Here is a 25,051-nt window from a genome sequence, read left to right on the forward strand (position 1 = left end):
GCATATTGAAAAGAATTAATGTGGCTGCCAGGTGAACTATATCCCAGAGTCATCCTATTTCAGGTCTGAAAACAATAGGTATCCAATTCAATGCTGCAATTTTACAGATGGAAGAAACTTAACCCACCCAAGGTCGCCTGCTACTTGCCCACAGTAATATGACAAGAGGCAGGGCCAGGAGTCGTCCCCACACTCTGGATTCTCGGCCTCTTAAGCTGGACATCAGCCTTGACAAGCTCCTTTACAAGGAAGTTTATTTTTTAAAAGCGGGGGGAGGAGGGGGAGGGGATGGGCTGGAGGGAGGGGAAGAGCACAAGTAACCGAAGCATTATGAAAAGCAGAGCACAAGCTTTTACAGAAGGTGTAGGAACAAGCCAGGGCTTTCTAACAATATGGAGGACGAGGCAAAGAGCTGCCTTAGCTATGCCCTGACTAAGACGGGCAGGAAAGAAGAAATAAATGCAGTGCTTGAGACAGGTTACTACCATGCTAATGGATGCAAGAAAGTCAACCGGATGAAACCTGACTCTGGCTTAGACTTTTCTCTGAGATAATGACCTGAAAATTGGAAAGGAAAGGATATATTAAAAGAGGGAAACAGAGCTCAAGATCAGAAGGGAGATAAGATGGAAGGGAAAACTTTAAAAGAATTGAGAGGAAATTTTCAGGCCCAAATGGATTATCATCAGAAAGAAATGGGGAATGTTATTGTAGAGCTGCTGTTTCTCTTCTCTGAAGCATTACAAAGGCTGTTGCAAGGAGCTGGAGACTGGAAGTTTTGGCATCCCTAAAAAAAAGGGGAACATGGACCCCAGAAACAATAATCTCATGAGTCTGACATGTGCTTTACCCTAGAGAAAAGTTCTCATTACTAACCTGGTGGGATATAAACATTCCAAAGAAAGGAAAAAGGAACAGATGTAACTTCATAAAGTACTAACTTCAGTTTCTTTTTGATGGGTTATTTAAGACTGATTGCACAATAATTTTTGGGAACAGGATGAAGAAGGGTGAGCCACAGAACAGTACGGGTGGAGGCACCAGAACCACCAGGAAGACCTCCAGTGGTTTACCTCTCTCTGGGTGGGGAACTGTGCTCATCACTCATTTGGAGGAATACACAGACCCTGCGCTCATCACCACACTAGCACATGAAACAGCAGTGGGCGAGGCGCCTGCCTCAAAAGCTGGGCAATGATGCCTTAGGCTCCCACAGACTTCACACCTATGGTGATCACGTCATTTGGGGCTCTCACTTAGCTTACAGATGAGGATCATGTACCTCATCCTGACAGACCAAAAGGAAGGACTGGGAGTACTCAGAGAGAACCAAAGGGTGCTAATCTTTCTAGCTACAAAAACACCAGCTTCGCTCCCTCAGCCTGTATCCCTGCTAGCTTTGTCTTGCTCCAACCTCTCAGCCCAATCAATGCAAAGAAAAAAAAGAAGCCCTCACGAGCCCTGCTGCACAAAGAGCTGCGAACGTGAGCATCGCACCAAGACCTTTCTCAGCAGACCCCTCCTCATCAGCTTGTGGCTGGGGATCGCAGAAACCAGACTTGGTCACCAAGCTTCTGTGGTGCTTCCCCTGACTCCTGCGGCCCTCCACCCCCCACCCCCGCCTGCACTCGGCATTCTCCAGCTTCCGAGGTTCACCGTACATGAAATACTCTCCCGGCCTCCCGTTCATGCCATGGAGAATCCCTGCTCTACCACAAAGGTCACCTCCTCCTTGGCCTGGGGCAGGTTCTCAGCAGCCTTCTCCATGTGAAGATTTCCAACCCTGCTTTTCCCCTGTCTCTAATGTACTTTCCGTAAGGGTAAACACTATATTATGAAATTGGAAGCCTCTTGAGAGAAAGGACTTTATCTCATTTAAACTCTGAATCTCCAGCCCTGAGCCCAGCACTCTGGGTACTGAATACATAGAACTTTTTGTTACTGAGGAACCACCACCAGCTCTTGAGAGAAACAAGCACTGCCTATTTCCATGTATGCATGCATGTGTGAGTGTGGGGGGAGGGAAGGGGAGGACCTGCCCCAATAGTGTCAGTGGTCATTTTTCAGCCACCTCCCTCAAAAAGTATACCCTCTCTCCCTTTCCAGTCTGCCTTTTTAATACCTAGTAGATGAGAACTATGTATAAAGAGTAAAGCAGAGTGGCCCCTGCTAACATCCCCTCCACATGTACCTACATGCATATACCTGAGCACAGCATATCTTGGCTTCTCCCAGACGTTTATTTTGGTCTCTTTCATGGTTCTGGACTCTATTTTGGAGAGCCACTGTAACTACATGGACTAAGGGGCCAAGGCTGGAGAATCCCCACTTTCTTCACCTGGATCCACATTCCATCCGCTGAGGGGGCCGGGACAGTCTGTGTTCTTGAATTTCAGGATGAGTGTAGGCTTCCTCCACTATTCATCTACTTTTACCCCCATCCTTACCAGTGTTATTTTGGAGGCTAGGTTTTCTGGAAGCTTTGCTCTCAGCTGTTCAGTTTCCTTGAATGTCGGTGGAAATCCACTGAGGAAAGCCAAGTCACGCATGAGCACCAGGCCAGGGACTTCTTTATCTGTTGTCTGGAAAAAGACAAAATACACATAACCTGATTCTTTGGCTTTTTACGCTTTAGAGCTGTACTTTTGACCCATGGAAAAGAGATGAGAACAAAAACATTACTTTGTACAAGCCTCAAAATCTCAATGCCAGAAATAATTGGAGTTAATCTTAGTTAACCAGGGAGATGAGAGCATTAATGACAAAAGAGCTTCTCAAAGTCATAATCACCAGTGTGTTACATATAAGTGTCACAGGTAACCTACCAGGTAGGCTCTCCACACGGACTGTTTGCTGACTGCTTTTGACATTCCAGCCTGGGCATCTTCAACTACAAAATATAATTACAATACATACTGAGCATTCACTCTGTGCCGAACATACAAAACAAGTATAAGACACAAGAATCTTCAGCTTCAGAAAGCTGACAAGCAAGCTGGGGAGACAAAATTAAGATATAAAATCATTGGAGGAAGATTATTAGACCTGGCATGGCAGACCTGATGGATTGTCTTGCATTTGGGAGGGAAAAAATAATCATGCATTTGGGAAATGCACACTTTGGCTGACTAGCTGAGCAGTTCAGATTGTTACAGTACTTTGGAGAAGTTGTTTCTGGGCTAAGCAGGTGGTCAGTATGGAAAACCTGCCAGTGCCAATGGAAAATCCCGATAAGAATGACACCAAAAAATGTATCTTGTGTGGAAAATCTGTACGTTACAAGAACGTATATCTTTTGTCCCAGTTTGTTTCTCCATTCACTGGATACATTTATGGAAGACACATAATAGGCTCATGTGGGGAAAAAGACAGATTGTAAAGAATATTAAGCACACTTAGATAATGGGACTTACTTTCAAGGATGCTGCATATCTGAAAGACTCCAAAATATGTAACATCAGATACTGAGAATAAACTTAGTACCAATAAAACTTATTTAACAGTTTAAAAAAATATGTAAAATTGTCTTGGAACAATATAAAACAGTATGGACTAAGTAAATAGTTGAGACCCTCGGGACATCTGCTGGGGCCAGAGTGGTTAGTTGAGGAAGGGTTTGAGAAAGAGGTGGTACTCAAGCAAATCTTTTAGAAGAGGAACAGGATGTGGTCAAGGAAACAGTAAAGTAACAGCAGTGAGAAATTAAGGAGCATTTTATACATCTGGAGTGAAGTTTAGAAAAAAGTAGAGGAGAAAATTAGAGGGTAGGCTAGAGGAGCAGAGCTGTGGTTTCTCTGTTACAAAAAACTCCAAGATGCTCCAACTCTCTCAATAGATCTGCAATTCAGGCTTGCTGCCTCCATTTATAACCTTAGAGAGGTCCCAAGGGAACCAAGAGGTTCGGGGACTGACTAGCCCACAGTCACAGAGACAGGATCAGAAAGTCAGAGGGCCTTCACACACTAGACTACTCTTTAAAGTGGAGAAAAAGGATAAAAAACTAGGAGAACAGAGATTAGATAATTCAGATGGGATTATATGATGAAGTGTTCTGGAAGCCAAACAAAGCAGTTTAGACCAAAGACAATAAACAGACAATAATGATCAAAGAGTCACTTTTTAATTTTACAGATTTGGAAACTGAGGCCCAGTGAAGGACCACAGAATCTCAGATATAGCACCTGGAGGAACCTTGGAGGCCAGCATCGAGCCCACAGATCAAGTGACTTATCCTGGATAGTAACACTGATGGTCAATGGCTAAGATGGGAGTTGAGTGAGGTCCTCTCAGGCTAAATCTAGCAGACTTCCTTTTCCCCAAACTGCTTCTTTTCTAGAGAAAATGTGTTTTTGAGCAGAAGAGGGACATAAAGTAGATGAAGTTTTAGGAAGCTGAGTCATGAAATGGGCAGTAGTACAGTGAAGGAGAGAGCTGGCTGCAAAGCCAGGAACATCTGAGACTCAGTTCCACCTCTCACAAATACTGGACACACTGCCTTGGGCAAATTACTTGGCCTTTCAATGCCACAGGGGCCTTTCTCTCTCTATGGCACAAGTCCATCGGCCTCAGTAGAGGGGGCTTCCTCACTGAGATCCCTATAACCAAGAAAGCAGAGGAAACATATTTAGGATGATTATAGGGATGAGGCAGTCAAGGGTATGGACACTTAGGGGAGCAGTGGGAATGGAGAGCAAGGAAGAAATGCAAGATACTTAAAGGAAAGAAGAGTTAGAAGGAAGGAATGGACTGAATCGGTCGATCTGAGAACTTAAAACTACAAGTTTAACTAAAAATGATGAATTCAGACAATTGTCCCTGTAAGTTCTCTTCTAGTTCCAATAGTCAATAATTCAGAATAATTTAACATTGCATTAAGTTAATTTCCCACTTTGATGTCATAATAATACTTCAATCCCAATCACAAAAGCATAATTACTTCCATTTCTCACAAGCTCAAAAATCTTTCAATGTCAACCGCACCACAACAATCGACTGAGGGATAGCTGGGTGACATGGTGCATAGAGCACCAGCCTTAGAGTCAGGAGGACTTGAATTCAAATCTAGTGCCAAACACTTAACACTTACTTGCTGTGTGACCTTGAGCAAACCGCTTAACTCCAACTGCCTCACCCAAAAATAAATAAATAAATAAATGAAAGGCCCCCCCCCCCCCAAAAAAAGAATCGATTCGAGAATTGAGTTGGCTTCATAGAACTAATGAATCACAATTAGGAACTCTGTTTTCTTTCTTTCTTTTTTTTTTTTTTAATAACTTTTTATTGACAGAACTCATGCCAGGGTAATTTTTTACAGCATTATCCCTTGCATTCACTTCTGTTCCGATTTTTCCCCTCCCTCCCTCCACCCCCTCCCTGAGATGGCAAGCAGTCCTTTACATGTTGAATAGGTTACAGTATATCCTGGATACAATATATGTGTGCAGAACTGAATAGTTTTCTTATTGCACAGGGAGAATTGGATTCAGAAGGTAGAAATAATCCAGGAAGAAAAACAAAAATACAAGCAGTTTATATTCATTTCCAGTGTTCTTTCTTTGGGTGTAGCTGCTTCTGCCCATCTTTAATCAATTGAAACTGAATTAGCTCTCTTTATCGAAGAGATCCACTTCCATTAGAATACATCCTCAAACAGTATCATTGTTGAGGTATATAATGATCTCCTGGTTCTGCTCATTTCACTTAGCATCAGTTCATGTAAGTCTCGCCAGTCCTCTCTGTATTCATCCTGCTGGTCATTCCTTACAGAACAATAATAAGGAACTCTGTTTTCAAATAAAACTTAAATAGGTGATCTCACAATTAACTAAATTTATAAATCTGAATGAATAGAAAACTAAGATTTCTTTAATCTGAAATTTCTTGGATGAACTTAAAATGATTTGCAAAACTTTGTTTTACCCTGGATGATTAAAGATGAGATTGATTGTGTAAAATGGGGGTAAAAGCTGTTTTAGAAAAACTACAAATGAGGACATGATAGCTGTCTTTGAGGATTTAAAGAACTACTTGTATGTTTCAGAACTCTGACATTTCTCTTAGACCAAAATTTTTTCCTCTGTGCTCCCAGATCAATACCCCTCACTGGACCATGTTGCACTCATTAGAGTTCTGACTCTATTAGCACCAAATCAGTCCTCCACTATGCTCCATCCTTGAATCCTCTGCCTCTTTTCTCCTTTAGTCCATCACTTAGTCAAACTCCAAACCTAAGCAATCCTTCTTTGTCTCCATTCCTACCTTCATAATGTTAAAATGTATTGAAATACCCATTGGGTCCATTACCAATTTAGGCAATCTAATTTTAACTGGATGCTCATAACTACATATTAAACTAGGGGTTCTTAGTATGGAGAGGGAGTGTTGACTATATTTTGATAGAACTGGTTTTTTGGCTAACTACACATACACACTTTTTATGCAATTAAAACTACAATTCAGAGAAGGCAGCCACTGGCACAGCATCAGCTTGCCAAAGGAATCCATGGCACAAAGAGAGGTACAAACTCCTACTTTAAATCCTCTCCTTTCCAGACTAACTCTCTACTATGCTCCTTACAGTCCCTAGTCTAAGTTGCATCTTCTCAAAGCCCCTGTACCACATCTTCTTCTCCATGTCCTCTTAATAAATAACTTGAACTCCTCATTTATTGAGGAAAGGCCATCCTCTATGAGCTCCTTCTCCCTTCTTCCACACCACTAGTCCCTCCTAAGATCCTTTATGTTCTCTTTCTGTGCTCCAGAGTTTATGGAAGACGTGGCTGCCCTACTTGTGATTTGTGACCTAGAACCCATTCCCTGTGGGCCATTGATTGTAGCCTCACCTCTACGAGTTCATCCCCCAACTAGCATGTCCAGGGAGCTGGAGGCTACAAAAAACCTTCACAGATCCTATACTGCTATCAAGTGATTACCCTTAAGCAGTCACACTTTCCCAGTGTTATCCAGGCCTCCATCCACTCACTTCCAGGACCTTCTTCAGCCACTGCCAAAGTTATCAAGGAGTTCTTTGCTTCTCAATCCTATACTTTGCTGAGTCCTCATCTTATTTCTTAACACAGTCTAGGAAGGGGATACCATACTTCCATGAATAACTGGGGCATAAAGCAATATTTTTATCAAAGAGGGCAAGCAAAGTGCCATGTGAGATCCAAAGACGAGAGAGGTCATTACCGATGGGGGGAATGGGAGTGAAACGAGGAAAGGTGGCAGGCAGGAAGCAGAAGGCAAAACACTCCACACACAGAATCCAGGTTAAGTAAAAAAACAGGCCAAAACAAAGAACCACACATTTTAACATGGTTCAACTACATTGTCCATGGAAGGAAGGAGTTTGTGTTCAAGCTGGAGAAGGGCTAGAGTGGCCCCAGACTGTGAAATGCTTTGAAGGACAAGCCAAAGACCTTAGATTTTACTTGTTAGACAACAGGTAGCCACTGTTGGCTGAGACAGAAGTATAGTTGCATATAACTGTATATATTACAGTTATATATACTGTACTGAGACAGAAGTACAGTTGCATATAAAATGGCAGAGGTGTGAGAAAGATTTGGTATGTGCAAGAGCAGAAAGGAAGCAGCTTTCTCCCTTGGCAGTTTCACCCTATGATTAGGCTGAATGAAAGAATAAGGTCAAAGATTACTTCATAGTAGGAGGAACTGGGACCTAGAATCCACGTGAAGAGGTCAGATGAAAGACAGTCTGGCAAAGTGGCCAGAGTTCTGGACTCAGAATAAGAGACATATGGCTTTGAAGCCCACCTCTGATCCTTGCCAGCTGTGCAACCATGGGCAAGCCAACTAACCTAAGAGTCATTTTCCTCCTATATAAACAATACCCACAGAGCCTAATGTCATAAGGCTATTGTGAGGCCATAATAAGATAATTTGTGTAATTATTAAGATTGGCAAGGAATATGGCTTCCTCTCCTTCTGAGAAGGAAGAAAAGAAGGGAAGGAAAAGTGAGAACCCAAAAGGTTTGGAAAGAAGGGAGGAGGGGTGTTTTAAGTGCATATGATAGATAGCTTTCATGCTTGTCGGTATAGCAGTAGGTCAAGGTCATTTGCTGGTGGCAGGGATGGACAGGTGAAATGAGGGCTTAAGGGACCAGGCAGAATTACTTGGTCAAAAAGTAAGGAATCAAAGAGTTGCTTTGCAGCAGTTGGGGATACACTCATTCCATCCTGTGCAGCCACATTTATATATGTTAGGGCTGGGGGAAAGAATAAAATACAAGTTTTTGTTGTTCAATCATTTCAGTCCAATCTAACTCTTCATAACACCATTTGGGATTTCTTGGCAGAAATACTGGAATGGTTTGCCATTTCCATCTCCAGCTCATTTTATAGATGAGGAAACAGAGGTAAATTGGGTTAAGTGATATGCCACAACTAGTAAATGTTTAAGGCTAGATTTGAACTCTGATTTCCTCACTATGACACCTAACTGCCCTTTATAATAAAATGGTCAGCAGCAGATCTCTAAAAGGTGAGGTTTTAGGTAATGTGTACCATATAAAGGACAAAATGGCACTGTGGAGAGAGAATTGACCCAGAAGCGAGAAGAACCGGGTTCAAATACCAGCTTTGATATATATAGGCCATGTGACCCTAAATAAGTCATGAACACTGATACCTCTGCTCTAGCCCAATCTCTAAAACTCTTGACCATCAATGGTAAAGGAAGTTTCCTTATATAAGAAAGGAAACAAGCAATTATTAAGCACCTCTGGGTGTTCCCTACAGCAATGAAATCATAGGTCTAGTTCTTAATCCTATATAAAGTCAACCAAATTCTCTTCCCCTAACATGGGACTGAACGCACTGGGTTTTTAAAAATCATTCTCTAAATATTCTGTTTACTAATTTCTTTTTGTTCTTCTTGTAACATTAATTTCATTGCAATTCATTCAATATGCACATCATGTTAATACAAATATCAAACAAGTAATTGTCACTTTTTTCATACCAATATAAAGGAGCTTACCTTCCTTCTGACTGTCAAAAACGACGACGGAAACATTAGTTGATGGATTTTTGGGTTTTGCAACATAGAATATCTCACTAGCAGACTGCAAAGAAGGATAAATGGATGGCAACTCCTTCAGGCTGATGTTGACAGGCAGGGCGGGGTCAAGTATGAGCATTGGTACTTTGATGCAGTGTGTTAGCAAACATTCTAACTGCTTCTCACTAGAAAGAAATGGCAGCATTATCGTTAATAACTTTGAAAAACCAATGTGACAGTAAAAAATATAGCAATATCATTATTTGTAATGACACTGAAAAATCAGGATGTTTAATAGACAAACATTTCTATCAAGAACAAAAATACAAGAAAAAAAAGACAACTTTAAGGTTACTTACCTATGTGAATTAACATTTTAAAAAAATAATTCTTAAATATTTATTTACTGTTAAGTTGTCAAAGAAATTAATCATTCACATTCTTATAGCATGGTTTATAAAGTTTATTAGAAAAAACAAAAACACACAAATAAAAACCACGTGTGGGTTTTTTATCTACATCATTATCTACAATTATGTGCAAGTTAGCCCCATTATGCAGATGTGGAATCTGAGATTGTGAGAGATCAATCCCCTCTTCACAGTTGCAATGCCAGAGTACATGGCATCTAACTCTCATCAGTGCAAGGCATCCTATTTCCCAAAAGATTTCCTTGGCCTCTCCAGAATCCTCACTTACTCATCCCAACTCTTACCTGTCCTTCCCTCTTCCAAAAAGTCATTGGTCATGATGTGACCAAATCCAATAGTGTCAGCTTGACAAATGGCAGATTTCAGGACTTGAAATCTTTGTTTGTTTTTGCTCAAATACAGACTAATGTATTAAAGTCATAACTAATATATAGTAATAAAATTACTTTTGTTTTTCAACTCTTATTCAGTGAAAACTAATGTTTACCTTTTCTTTGTGGGTTCTGTGGAGTTCTTCCCAAGAATTTCTCTAAATAAAAACAATAAAATTAAGATCACCATAGAATATATACACATGAAGATGTTCAACTAGTGTCAGGAAAAGAATGGACAGAAATAGAATGTCTGATGAGCCAATTAATTATTATTAACCATAACAAAAGGTATTCCATCACCCCTTATGTCAGTCGGGAGGCCACTTATTGAGCACTTACTATTGGGCAAATGCTAGATAACAACAAAAAAGCATAGTCCCTGCTCTCATGAAGAATAAATTCTACTGCAGGAAATAATACATAATAATATGCCCTCATACAAAATGTACTCTATGATCATAAAAAAGGGAAAAGGACCCACATGTGCAAAAATGTTTGTAGCTGCCCTTGTCATAGTGGTAAGGGAACTGGAAAACTGAATGGATGTCCATAAGTTGGGTAGTGACTGAATGAATTATGATATATGAATGTTATGGAATATTATTGTTCTTTAAGATGTTCTATAAACAGGATGATTTCAGAAACTTACATGAACTTATAAGTAAAGTGAGTAGAACCAAGGGAACATTGTACACAACAACAGCAAGATTATGCGATGATCAACTCTGATGGATGTGGCTCTTTTCAACAATGAGGTAACCATTTTCAATAGACTACTGATGGAGAGAGCCATCTGCATCCAGGGAGGGGACTATGAGGACCGAATATGGATCACAATATAGTATTTACACTTTTTTTGCTTGTTTTTTTTTTTTTTTATTTCTCATTTTTCCCCCTTTTTGATCTGGTTTTTCTTGTGCAGCATGATAAATGTGGAAATATGTTTAGAAGAATTGCACATGTTTAATCTATATTGGATTATTTGCTGTCTAGGGAAGGCGGTGAGGGAAGAGAGGGAGAAAATTTTAGAACACATTGGTTTTACAAGTGTGAATGCTGAAAACTACCTTTGCATACATTTTGAAAGTAAAAGTTATTATTTGAAAAAAAAAAGCTACTATCAAAACTAAAAATATAAAATAACAAAAAACTATAAAAAGCTTAAATCGGAAAGGGGATGGTATTAGCAGACCAGGATGAACTCCCATAAAAGGTAGGATTTGAGCTGAGTTTCAAAGTAAGTCAGAAAAACTAAGAGATAGGTGAAGGGGCAAAAAGAGCCAGATCTGGTGATGGAGATAAAGACAAAGAGCAGGAGAGCCAGGTTATGAAGAGGTGGACATATTCGACCACACTCTGTACTTGATCTTGGAAGTGAAAAGAAACTGCTGGAACTATTGCTTAGGAAGGTAACAGTAGTCAGACCTGTACTTAAGAAATGAACTTTGGTAAACTGTGTACACAGTAAAAATACTGTAAGAGGATCAGCTGTGAATGACTTAACTATTCTCAGTAATACAATGATGCAAGACAATTCTGAGGGGCATATGATGAAAAATGCTAACCATTCCCAAAAGAAGAATTGATGATGTCTGAATACTGATTGAAACATAATTTTTAAACTTTACTTTTCTTGAGGTCTTAGTTTTTGATCTATGTTTTCTTTTACAACATGACTATTATGGAAATGTTTTGCATGATTACACATGTATAACTCATATCAAACTGTTTGTCTTCTCAATGAGGTGGAATGTGGAGGGAGGGAGAGAATCTGGATCTCAAAAGTTTTAAAAATGAATGTAAAATGTTTTTTAAGTGTAACTAGGTAAAACCAAAATACTAAATACAATAAAATAACACCTGAAATTTTAAAAAGGGAGGGAAGGAGGGAGGTGGAGTGTGAGGGAGGAAAGAAGGGAGGGAGGAAAAAGGAAGGGAAGGAAGGGAAGGAATGTACATTCATTTTTTTTTTTACATATTTCCATATGAATTATGTTGAGAGAGAAAAATCAGAACAAAAGGGAAAAATCATGAGAGAAAAAAAAAAGAAAAAGAATAAAAAAGAACATAGCATATATTGATTTATATTCTATCTCCATAGCTCTCTCTTTAGTTGCAGATAGAATTTTTCCAGCCAAAGTTTTATTGCGATTCCCTTGGATCACTGAATCACTGAAAAGAACCATTGTCATAGTTTATCATCACATAATTTTGCTTTTACTGTGTTCTGGTTCTGTTTGTTTCTCTTAGCATCAGTTCATGTAAATTATTCCAAGTCTTTCTAAAACCAGCTTGCTCATCATTTTTTATAGAACATTTTTCATATATCATAACTTATTCAGCCATTCCCCAATTAATGGGCATGTATTCATTTTCCAATTTTCTGCCACCCCAAAAAAAGCTGCTATAAATATTTTTGTACATGTGGGTCCTTTTCCCTTTTTTATTCCCTATATCTCTTTGGGATACAGGCTCAGTAGAGACACTTCTAGTGATCTAGACACTAGGATTATAATTTTTATTATATTAGCTCGGACTACCCATGAGCAATTGATATTTTTCCAACGGCTTACATGTGACTTTATTTGTGTGAAAAGTGTTTTGTAATTGTGTTCATATAGTTCCTGGATTTGTCTTGGTAGGAAGACACCCAATATTTTATTTTGTCTACAGTTATTTTAAATGGAATTTCTTTTTCTGTCTCTTGCTGATGACCTTTATTAGTAATATGCTAGAATTTGTGTGGGTTTATGTCATATCCTGTAATTTTGCTAAAGCTGTTAATTGTTTTAAATAGATTTTTGGATGATTCTCTAGGATTCTCTAAGTATACCATCATATCATCTGCAAAGAGTGATAGTTTTATCTCCTCATTGCCTATTCTAATTTCTTTAATTTCTTTTTCTTATTGCTAAAGCCAACATTTCTAATACAATATTGAATGATACTAGTGATAATGAGCATCCTTGTTTTATCCCTGATCTTACTGGGAATGTGTCTAGCTTCTCCCTATCACAAATAATGCTTATTGATGGTTTTAGAAAGATGCTGCTTAACATTTTAAGAAAAACTCCATTTATTCCTATGCTTTCCAGTGTTTTTAATGGGGATGGGTGCTGTATTTTGTCAAAAGTTTTTTCTGCATCTATTCAGACAGTCATGATTTCTCTTAATTTTGTTACTGATGTGATCAATTATGGCAATAGTTTCCTGATATAGCCCTAACAAATCCCATGTGTCTTAATGTATTATCTTTCTGATAAGTTGTAATCTCTTTGCTAATATTTTATTTAAAATTTTTGCATCAATATTCATTAGGAAGATCGGTGTGTAATTTTTTCTCTGTTTTGGCTCTTTGTGATTTGGCTCTTTGTGGTTTAGTAATCAGTACCATATTTGTATCATAGAAGGAATTTGGCAAGACTAGGTTACCTATTTTTCCAAATAGTTTACATAGTAATGAAATAAATTATTCTTTAAATGTTTAGTAGGATTCACTTGTAAATCCATATGACCCTGGAGATTTTTTTCTTAGGGAGTTCATTGATGGCTTGTTCAATTTCTTTTTCCAAAATGGAATTACTTAAGTAATTTATTTTCTATTAATCTGGGCAATTTTATTTTTGTAAATATTCATTCATTTTAATTAGACTGTCAGATTTGTTGGCATATAGCTGGGCAAAATAGCTCCTACTTAATGTTTTAATTTCTTCTTCATTGGTGGTGAGCTCATCCTTTTCATTTTTGATGATGGTAATTTGATTTTTTTTCTTTCTTTTTTCTACTCAAATTAGCCAAAGGTTTATCTATTTTGTTAGTTTTTCATAATACCAACTCTTAAATTTTATTAATTAGTTCAATAGTCTTCTTATTTCAATTTTATTAATCTCTCCTTTGATTTTCAGAATTTTTAATTTAGTATTTAATTGAGGGATTTTAATTTGTTCTTTTTCTAATGTTTTTAGTTGTATACCCAATTCACTGATCTCTTTCTCTATTTTATTCACATAACTATTTAGATATATAAAATTTCCCCTAAAAACTTCTTTGGCTGTATCCCATAGGTTTAAGTATGTTGTCTCATCATTGCCATTCTCTTGGATGAAATTACTGTTCCTATGATTTGTTGTTCAACCCACTCATTCTTTAGAATTTGATCATTTAATTCCAATTGATTCTTAGTTTATCTTTCCCTGGCCCCTTGTTGAATGTAATTTTTACTGCATCATGACCTGAAAAGGCAGTACTTTATTTCTGTCTTTCTGCATCTGATTGTGAGATTTTCATACCCTAATATGTGGTGTAGGTGCCAATTTTTGTGTTGGAGCCATGTACTGCTTAGAAAAAGATATATTCCTTTCTATCCCTATTCAATTTTGTGCTGGTCATCTTAGAGCACAGCCTCTCCAGATGCTGACAAGGGACTTTTGGGGAGGATGGAGAAGGGAACTCCAGTCTTACCTCATTGCTTTCTGCTCTTCTTCCATCTGTTCTCTCACCTGCCGCAGTTCTTTAAGCAGTTCAACATCAGTGCCATTTACCCAGGTATAGACCACATCAATAGGCATGGGCAAACAGAGCCTGAAGAGGAAAGGTCCATACAACATTGGAGATTGAATTTTCCACATGGATTACAACAAAACTTCAAAAAAGAGTTTGAATCACCAACTTATAAAAGCCACATTATCATGTTTCTTCTCTAAGTGTCTGCTGGGTAGCAATGAATTCCATTTGTAAAGTATCAAATATACACATTTTCCAAAACAATGAAACTTCTTTGATTTAAATCAAACTAGGGAAAGAGCTATTTGAAACAGCAAAAAGTGAAGTTTTTAACCAATATGTGTAGTAGTCTGAGGCCATTGATTTATGTCTCAGTTTGGGATTTTGCATTTACATACAACAAATGCTATCTCCAAAGCATTCAATCATTTATGTAAAAAAAAAAAAAAAAAAAAAAAAAAAAGATAAATGGGAGGGGATAACTTTTGTTTAATACAAAAAAAATTCATAATATGTCATTAAACAGTCAGCTATCCAATGCTTTTAAAATTATTCAATTCATGATCAATTGATTGAAAGCACTACAAGCAAGATACAGATCCTTCGCTAAGGAAGCTTGCAGATCCTTGAGGACAACATTAATGAAGAAAGAAAAACAGAAATTAGCAAAAATAATTATTTGAATGTTTATGGGTTCTTCTAAAACCCTTAACAAGTTTTGAAGTTGAATATTCCATCTTTAAAATTCTATGAATGCTTTTCTATTTTTCAGCTGAATCTTTTTTTTTTTTTTCAAAAATAGTGGAAATCTTTTTTCTAAATTATCACAAATGCCTGATAAATCAGCAGGTTCTCTGGTCTGCTCCTGAATTATTATAAAAATGTAGTTCATACATTTAGAAAATACTGTAAGTATTTATGTAAAATACTGAATTAGGATCTACAACAGAGACTACTTCAGCTCTTTTGGGTCAGGAACCCCTCGGGAAGTAATTTATTTGGGTGAAGCCTTTAGATAGATATTTAGAGTCATGCTTTTAAACGCATACAATAGAATACACAAGATTACAAAAAAAGAAAATTATATTAAAATAAAGATGTAATTCTTTTTCCTTCTCCAAGTTCATGGATCTCCAGAAATAGAAGTTAAGAGGGGAAAACCTTTTATCTAGGGGAAGATCCAGTGGATATACACCCCCATAGAGGATTTATGGAAGGACATGGACTAAAATTACAGAATCAATCAATAACAAGATTTATTAAATACTCTGTACAATGAAGGTGGGGATGCTCTATAATGTACCAGACAAAGTATAGGTAAAAATGGAACAAAGGCCATGCAACAGTCATACAACTAAAAGCTAATCACTACTATAGAGTCCTGAGAGATGACCAATTTCCTGGCAACTATGGCATAAAAAGAAAACACTAGCATACAAAGTATTCATTCTCTGATGAAAGAGAAGGAAGGGAGAGACAATTTTTTTCTCATGATCCTCTCTTTCCTCCATGAGTTCTCAAGCTTGGGATTTTTTTTTTGCCCATGTCCTCACATAAATTCTCCAAAGAAGATCCTTCCATGACTGAAGGCCTTCTCAGAAGTTTTTCTCTTTTTGCTATCCCTTCATTCCGGTATCCCCTCACTCAGACTACTCATCTGTTAAGCCTTGTTATTGCCATATAACCAACCAATCCACTTCTTTCCCTGATCCCCTATTTCCTGGATATTATTTATGTCTCTTCTTGCAAGTAAATTATCTTTGAGATATGTTATGTTTTACACATATTCACCAGGTGTCTCTCTGCTATCTTGTAAGTTGTCAATAGTCCCAAGTCTTCAAATACTGGGGTATTTATTCTATGATTCATAATTGCATAATATTCCACATAGGAAAATTTAACAGAAAATGTCAAGACTAAAAGCTTAGATTTCTCAATTCCCACTCCAAGAGCTTTCCATATGAAAAGGATAAAGAAATGGTCAGAAGACTTTTTGGGCCAGCATGGACAAACCTCATTTTTCTTTTTTTAGGATTGAGTGGTACATCGGGAAAGACCTTAGGATGGCATATCCAGCAAAGGATGTGACAAAATGCTGAGGTTAGTACTTTTCCATGAGTTTTCAAGTAAGCAGAGTTGTTAGAATCAAGCCTGGAAATGGGCAAATATGGTCCTGACTTTTTTGAAAATGGAAAAAAAGGGTAGTCTTCAAATGCTATAGGGCAACAAACTTAACTTCAATTTTTGGCTGAGTTTTGCAAAATAATATTAAAGATATGACTGAGAGGAATTTAGAATGAGAGTCTGTGAATAGTAAATGCATAACTTCTTCAAGAACAGGTCAGGCTAAATTAACCACAAATAACTTATTGAGTAGGCTAGCCAATCACAGAAAGGCTGACACCGCCTACCTGGGTTTTTTCACTTAATATTGCTCATGCTATCCTTACAGACAAGATGAAAAGACATGGGTTAGAGAAGACAATACAGATACCTAGATCTGGAACCAAAAAATGGTCATTATGAAACTAATATCAGCTAGAGGATGGTCTACAGCAGGGGTCCTCAAACTACGGCCTGGGGGGCCAGATGCAGCCAGTGAGGACATTTATCCCACCTCACCCAGGGCTATGAAGTTTCTTTATTTAATGGCCCACAAAACAAAGTTTTTATTTTTACTATAGTCTGGCCCTCTAACAGTCAGAGGGACAGTGAACTGGCCCCTATTTAAAACGTTTGAGGATCCCTGGTCTACAGTATATCCCAAGCATTTCTCTTTGAGTGCAAAGACTATTTTCTTATGTTTCTTTGTATTCTTAATGTTTAGCACTGTGTCAGGCACTTAATAGACACTTAACAAATGCTTGTTGATTTGCAGAAATCAAAGCTCAAAGAGATTAAATGATTTGATTGAGTTTATATTAATTTTAACATCAGCCTTTGAAATAATCTGTTTCTTTTTTTTAAAAAAAAATCACCAAAGTTTGATGTGAAAGCTAGGTGTAAAACGATGTTTTCACATATTTGCTCCTAAAGATTATTTCTAAAAACACAAACATAAATTCTTCTACTTAGAATAAACAGTATTAAGTATCTATCTGTTAACACCAAGGTTCTTGGAAGAGGATGGGGAAGAGCACAGTCAGACCATATCATGTGATAGTGTGTCCCGAATGTAGGCAAGAGGGCATCAGTTCTGCTGTCCTCTCCCCCAATCAAATAATCTCAGAGTTCTAGGGTCAGTTACTGTGCCCTCCATGTTAAAAAGAACATATGGACAAAGCGGAGCTAGTAACTAAGAGGGTAAAAGGCCTGCAGATCACATCTGTCATTCCCACAGGAAAAGGCCCTGCTGATGCTTTAGTCTCACAAAGTACTGGGGAAAATGACACCCAACTATGGAGATCTTCAAGAACCTGAAGCCTGTCACTTGAAAGGGGGTTCTGCCTTGTCCTGCTTTGCTCTAAGAAGCAGAACCAGGAACACTGGATAACACCTGTAAGGGAATTCTCTAACAATGGCCTGGCCATAGGGTTTCAGAGACAGGAAATGCCCTCTACCAAAGAAGCAGCTCCAGGGAATGGAGAATCACCTTGCTGGAGAAGATGAGTTCCTCAACTAATATCAGTCAGTACATATCAGAGATGGGACTTGAACTCAGGCCTTTGTGAGCAAAGGCAGTTTTTTTCCACACCACACTATTGTTTCTCAACATAATGGAGATGTTAATAGTAGAATGGGCTGACAGGTTAGGCTTTGGGTTTCTTGTCACTGGAGATCTCTCAAATAGAAGCTAGATAATAACTTGGGAAGGCTGTAAGGGAGCTTCAGGGAGGAGCTGGCAAATGAACCATGAGGGTTCCTTTTTCAAGACTATTTCATTCCCTTGTGAAAGAAGCTATGAAGAACAGCCTTTTATGGCCTAGCATAAGCACAAAGTCTAAATTCCTGAGCCTAGCACAGTTCTGGCAGGCAAAAGATCCTAGTAATCAATCCCAAATAGATGATCAGTAATCACTCCCAAAGAATGGTATTTATAACCTTTAGAGTTCTAGGAGGAAGCTAAATCTTAACACCATAGACAACCCAACCTGATCTAATCCCATAAATACTTGATTATTACTATTGTGAAATATTTCCTAGTGCAAATACCTTCCTAGAAGCTTCAACTGCTTACTTTTAAGTATGGAGTTACCTAATCTCATTCAACTTTTTCTACTCCAAGTTTTGGAATAAGAGCTCTTTATTTTCACCTGAAAGAAATCCTTAAGGCTGCACTGAAAGATTCCTTCATGATGCTCTTATCATGTGCTTGATAAAAACCAAAAAAGTCAGTATTCCCATATATTTATCCGATTATTTCTGGTCAGAGAGCCATTAAATCCTATCAATTGTCTTCATATGGTTTAGTGATCCAGGATGGACAGTTTTAATCTCTGGCTTTCACCTTCCACTGAGCCATGGAATCAAAGACTCCAAACCCCATGATTTTACACATAAATGAGTAAAAATGTTTTTGAAACCAAAGCCTCTAAGCAAAATATCTTGATTGAGGCCACCTAGTTACCAGCAGAACCAGATTAATTTTAACATTAGCCTAAGTAAAATGAAAAGGTGATAAATCTGATGGTTAAAAAAAATATAAGCTTGACATGAAAACCAGATCGTGTGAAAAGTTATTTTGATATATTGGGTTATAAAATGAAAACATAATTTGTCCAGCTAAGGAGGCTCGTGCCAAATATTAGCTCTTCTAGGACAGATAAAGAGCATCGGAATCATTTTCTTGCACCCACTATGATCACATGACTTCCTCAAGGTCAGTGAGTCAGTTGGCAGTTTCTCTAAGATTAGACTCTGGCTTTTCTATCTGAGGCTTTGTTCCAACCACTAAAACCGCTGTTTCAGTTTCCAGATAGGTAGACTATTAGAAACAAAGCATGTCTCAGAGATGATATCTACATCATCTGTGACTCAGGCTTGATCATTATCCAATGTCAGAAGGCATTAAAATTAATTTTTTGTTAAAACAAAGATTTTTCTAAAAGATCTTAGAAAAATTGTAACAGAATACTGCGGAACTTAAAATCACAGAGCTCAAGAGACGTTCCATTTACAAATGAGGAAGGCATGGTGACAATGGGCTACTAGTGGTACATTCAAATTCAATAAGCTTTCAAGGCCTATGTAAAGGCCTCCTGTCCTCCTTGGCAATCTGGCTTCCAACTGCATTATCACACAAAGGGAACTGCTCTCAGCACAGTGGCCAAGGATCTTTTAAAGTGCCAAATCTAATGGCTTTTCTTAATCTTCACCCCACTCAAGGGCAACCCTCCTTCCAGGATACTCTCTTCCCATCTTTCTGACCAGTCCACAGATCCCATGTTGGCTTAGCAACCAGGATACACTCCCTGACTGTTAGTACTGGCCAAGGTTCTATGCTAGATCCTCCTTTTCTCTCCCTCCACACTCTCCCTCAGCAATCTATGATACGCCCATACAAGCAGGTGACTCACAAATATACATAGCCAGTACTGTCTCTCTCCTGAGCTTCAGGTCCACATCACCAACAGACTACAGGACATTTCAAACTGGAAAGCCCAGAGACATCTCAAAATCCAAACTTCCTGCTCTCTTCCAGACATCTCTATTTCTCTCCCGGACACCACCCTCCTATTTTTCAGATTCATTATCACAAGTATTAGCCAAGGTCATTGCACCTCACTCCTTCATTCCAATCACCCTGCTACCACTGTAACTCAGATACTTGTCACTCAGGTGATTCAAGGGCCTCTTACCTGGTCTTCTTTCCTCAGGTTCCTCCCACTGCCCAGTAGCCTACAGAATGCTGCAGTAAGGTTTCCTTACTACAGATCTGGTCACAGGACCTCCCTGCTCCAACAGTCCCCTCTGACCTCTAAGGTTAGGGTGCAGAGTCAGTTACAATCTGGCCCCAGTCCACTATGCTAGTCTCACTGGATAGTCCTTCTACCTCCATGTCCCCATTATTCTTTGGCCGCCCAAGCAGGCTTCCTCTCTACTTCTGATTCATCTCCATCTCTGCTTCCACAGCTTTGCCCTGGTTGTCCCCCTTCCTGGCTTCTCCTTTGGAGGATCCCTCTCTTACTTCCTGCCCAATTCCAGCAAAACCTCTGTCTGACGCTCAGATTTTGGGGCAATATTGCTGTATGAAGACCACAGAGACAGAGTAAACAAGGCCACAGTGATGGTGTCAAGGCCTGCACCTACAACTCAGTCTCTGAAAGCCCAGGCTGATCTCCACAGTGCCACCCATCCTCTCCTAATAGCAGTTCAAGCTTACATAGCATAGGGACAGATAAATAATGAGAATGTAAGGGTGTGTGTGTGTGTGTGTGTATGTGTGTATTTTGAGAGGGGGGAGGGAGGGAAAAAAAGGGAGGGAGAAAGAGGAAGAGAGGAAGGAGAGGAAGAAAGGACTAAGTGAGAGGTATAAGATTTAAGGAAGATAAAGATTGCTCTCATCTGGGGTATTAACAAAAACCATTAATGAAGGAGCAGCACCACAAATCTCAGACAGTTCAGTTCTAGACATCAACACAGTTGAGGAAGGATAAGCTAATCTATGAACCAATATATCCAGTAGCTTGACCAGAATTGGAAAGAGAACTAGAAATTATGCCAAATGAAGAGATGATAGACAAGAATGGGGATGGTGGGATACATGTCAGCTGCCTTTAAATATATGACAAGCTATAATGGAGAAGGGGGTCAGAGTCATCCTGGCAAGTCTCAGAGAGTAGAATCAGGGGCAATGGGAAGAAGCTAAAGCTAAGCAGATTTAAGATTTCTCCCCCACAAAGGTCCAGAAGCCTTAAAAAAAGAGCCCAGAGACTGAGAGGCAGGCAAAGCCATTGATAGAAATGAATAAGGTAGAAGGTTTGGTGAAGAAGATAAAAGCTTTGGTCACACTGAGCCTGAGGATTTAGAGGAGAGCTAGATTTCAGAATTTCCAACAAGAGGTTGAAAAAGTATTCTAAATTTTTTATTTAAAAGAAATTAATATGTAAATGTCATTCTTTTCATTTTTCAACTTTTATTCAAATTAGCTACTCAAATTAAAATCAAATGCATACAAGCTTAAGCATTGTCTATTAAAGCTTAAAATGTCCACAGAACAAATTTTTTTAAAATTGCTGAAATCTTTATATATTACAATGCATCTGGAAGTGGATCTCTTCGATAAAGAGAGCTCATTCAGTTTCAATTGATCAAGGATGGACAAAAGCAGCTATACCCAAAGAAAGAACACTGGGAAATGAATATAAATGGCTTGCATCTTTGTTTTTCTTCCCAGGTTATTTATACCTTCTGAATCCAATTCTCCCTGTGCAACAAGAAAACTGGTTCTGCACACATATATTGTATCTAGGATATACTGTAACCTATTTAACATGTAAAAGACATCTGGGGGAGGGGGTGGAGGGAGGAAGGGGAAAAATCGGAACAGAAGTGAGTGCAAGGGATAATGCTGTAAAAAATTACCCTGGCATGGGTTCTGTCAATAAAAAGTTATTAAAAAAAAAAAATCCATCTGTAGCTGTAATGTTCCAGCAAGCTTTCTGGAGGTCCTCTGAATGGACCTTGATTTCAGCAGAATAATCAACACATGAATAGTCAGGAATAAATTTCAAAGTCTCTATTATCTCCATCACAGTCTGTTTCCTTCACCTGGGGCCGGGCTAGCTTTCTGGGGACCTTCAGGTGGGCCTTGGTCTTAGTGGAGAAGTGAAGGAGACAGGACAGCCACCAGTAGAGTCTTTATCTTCGAGTCTCTTCAAGTCCTCCGGCCTCCAGTTCTCTGTCTTCTCTATCTCTGAGTCATCTCTAGGTCTGACTCTAACCTCTTAAATATTCTATTACAATTAAATCCATTAATCATACTGAGTATAAGCCAATCATTATATCACTACGGAACTATTATTTGTTTAAGATTAAATCAGTCATACTGAACTAGAGAACTATTAATCACCATGCTAAACTAGATAACCATTGTCTTATCAATTCCACTGAGTTAACACCTTGTTGTAAGAAACCTTGCCTCAAGTATATTTCTCCAGAGTTCTGGCCCATTACATATGGCTTTTGCTAGCAAAATTTAATAATTTGAAATACACTGTCATAAAAACCAAAAATGCTTAAAGCAATCTAAAATTAGGATACCATAGATACATAAAATTAATACAAACACATGTATTTAAAGACTATCTTAATATCCAATTTTCTAAGTATCTAATTTCTTTGCAAAATATCAGGGGATAATAAATTTAGAGCTGGAAAGGACCTCACATGTCATAGAGTTCACCTTTACCCCTTCATTGTACAGACGAGAAAAATGATGTTAAAAAAGTAAAGTAAAAGTCATATGGTTAATATATGTCTGGGGTAGGATCTGAATCCCTATCTTCTTGACATTTAGTCCAGAGCAGTACCCACTGTTCCATGCCGCCTCTGCAACTAGAGGCAGCTAAAAGCATAACAAGCCTAAACAATGAACAGTAAATAGGAGAAACTTAGGAAGGTAGCTATTCTAGAAAAGTTGCTACCTTACCTATATCACAGAGATTTCCCAATCCACATGTAGATTTAGCTCAAGTACATGGGTGATGTCTAAACTAGTTTAGAGTTCAACAAGGCACTAAAATTCTGTGTATTTCAATGAACACACATAATTACATACTTCTATTAGACAGATACTTGCAGAGCTTTTCATTTGCATATAACAAAGAATGACATGCTATCTTACAAAGGAAAGTTACAAGATGGACTCTAGAAGTCCAAAAATAATCTTCAAAATAAATCTTACCTATTCTGAAAAGACTTTCCAGCAATGTTATCTCTATATGAATCAAATAGAACATGATATTGGTCCCGGCTCCATTCCAGAACAACCTAAAAAAGAAAATTATTACATCATAGTATATCTTCTTAGTATCAAAGAATAATAGAATTGTTATTTCCGTCCTCTCCCCCTACTCCCACCTTTGGGTGGTGGGGATGGAAAGGGAGAGGCCCCGCTTCCAAATATACTTTCAAAGATCTACCAAGTGTGATTACCCCTAAAATAACATCTATTATGAGTTCTTTGAAGTCAAATTCTATCTTTTATCTTTTTTTGTATCTCCAGCATTAGCACAGTGCCTGGCATGTGGGAGGCACTTCATAAATGCTTATTGATTGACAGACTGAACAGAGAGCTCAACAGTTGCTGCTTTTATGGCACAGTAACTATTTTATCATTATATTATCAACATATTATCAAAATATGAAGTTAAAAACATTTTTAACATATTTATATTAATACTTCTATAAAAATTATGGCTATTGCTCTAAAGACTGCCCCTAAGTATGGCAATGCTCCAATTCTACAGTCTAAATCCTGTCAGAGACTTTGCACCAGAACAGGGAGACCATAGTTCCATTTCTTTCAAACACCTCCTTTGTAAAGCAATTTACAAACTTTAAAGCCTCACATATATGCTGGCTTAAAAAAGAAAAAAAAATCTTATTATTCCTAATAATAACCCTAAAAATAACCTCTCCGTTCTATGAGCCATTAGGCCCGATGTTTCTTGTGCTATGCCAGAAAGCATAAGCTTGGCCCAGCTAGAAAAAGCAGCAAAGGCTTCACAAAGGAGAAGGGCAATGAATCCAGGTGCCTGCTGTGGACTCTGTCCTGTACTAGGGGAAAGGGGACAAAAACAAAGAATGGAGTAACCCCAAGAAGCTTAAATTCTAAGGGAGGAAACAAGGGTATCTAAAAACATTGACTGCATAACTGAACTAAATAAGCACAAATATACATAAGCGTAAGGGACTCTGGTAAGGAGAAAACAGGTGGAAATATCGGGAAAGCCTTCATGCTCAAGCTGGGAAACCCAAGGGGTAGTTTATGAGTGTGGTGAATAGAGAGAAAACTAAAAGGGGAGAGAATGGCTTCTAGTCTCCCTATCTGTGCTGATGGCGAGCAATCTTGATAAAATTTACACGTTGCAGAAAGTAGAAACCATAATTCCCTAAACCACCTCCTCTTACTATGTACAAGGGCCAAGATTCATCCTGATCTGTATCTGACCATTGGACTCAGATGGCTCCATGCCCTTGCACAATCCTCCCTCATTTAAGCCCAACTCACTTACACATCTGGCATCATGGTCTCCTCGAGAACAAAGGACAAACAACAAATGTGTACACAGAACAGATGCCTAATGATGGTTTGTCGATGCCTCTGACTTGTTTCCAATTCTTTCATATGTCTAAGACTGATCTACCCCACTTTATGATCCTGCAGAAAAAAAGCTTATGACCCATCTTTTACCCTACAGGTCAGACACCAGCCTGTCTTACACTTGCTTTTTATACAAATACATATGAAAAGGCAGGTTGGCTGAAGTGAACAGAAATTTGGGCTCCAATCCTGCTTCTCTGTACTGGTGACACACACTTGCTATGGAACCCTAGGCAAGACACCCCAGCCCTCCCTCTAAGACTAGAAATATGGAGAAGGTACAGAGCTGCTGTGATAGAGGGAGTTTTACTCATTTGGGTTTTCCCTACATCAATTAATTTACAAATTTAACCCCTAACTGCACCCCCCACCCCGACACACACACACACACACACACACACACACACACACACACACACATTTGTGAACACATGTTCCATTTTTCTATATCT

At 38.5% G+C, this 25,051-nt stretch overlaps 1 protein-coding gene across 2 annotated transcripts in view; it reads right to left on the reverse strand.

Moving 5' to 3' along the window:
- Positions 1-25,051, reverse strand: part of GNPTAB (N-acetylglucosamine-1-phosphate transferase subunits alpha and beta) — a 92,547-nt gene that overhangs the window by 48,380 nt on the left and 19,116 nt on the right. For both annotated transcript variants that reach the window (XM_051961054.1, XM_051961055.1), the window contains exons 2-7: positions 23,178-23,263; positions 14,291-14,410; positions 9,943-9,984; positions 9,004-9,209; positions 2,826-2,890; positions 2,448-2,582 (exon numbers count right to left, since the gene is read on the reverse strand). In XM_051961054.1, the coding sequence (XP_051817014.1) occupies positions 2,448-2,582; positions 2,826-2,890; positions 9,004-9,209; positions 9,943-9,984; positions 14,291-14,410; positions 23,178-23,263 (654 nt within the window). The remainder of the gene's footprint in view (positions 1-2,447; positions 2,583-2,825; positions 2,891-9,003; positions 9,210-9,942; positions 9,985-14,290; positions 14,411-23,177; positions 23,264-25,051) is intronic.

This window comes from Antechinus flavipes, chromosome 5, assembly GCF_016432865.1.
Source record: "Antechinus flavipes isolate AdamAnt ecotype Samford, QLD, Australia chromosome 5, AdamAnt_v2, whole genome shotgun sequence".
In the NCBI taxonomy this organism is placed as follows: Eukaryota; Metazoa; Chordata; class Mammalia; order Dasyuromorphia; family Dasyuridae; genus Antechinus; species Antechinus flavipes.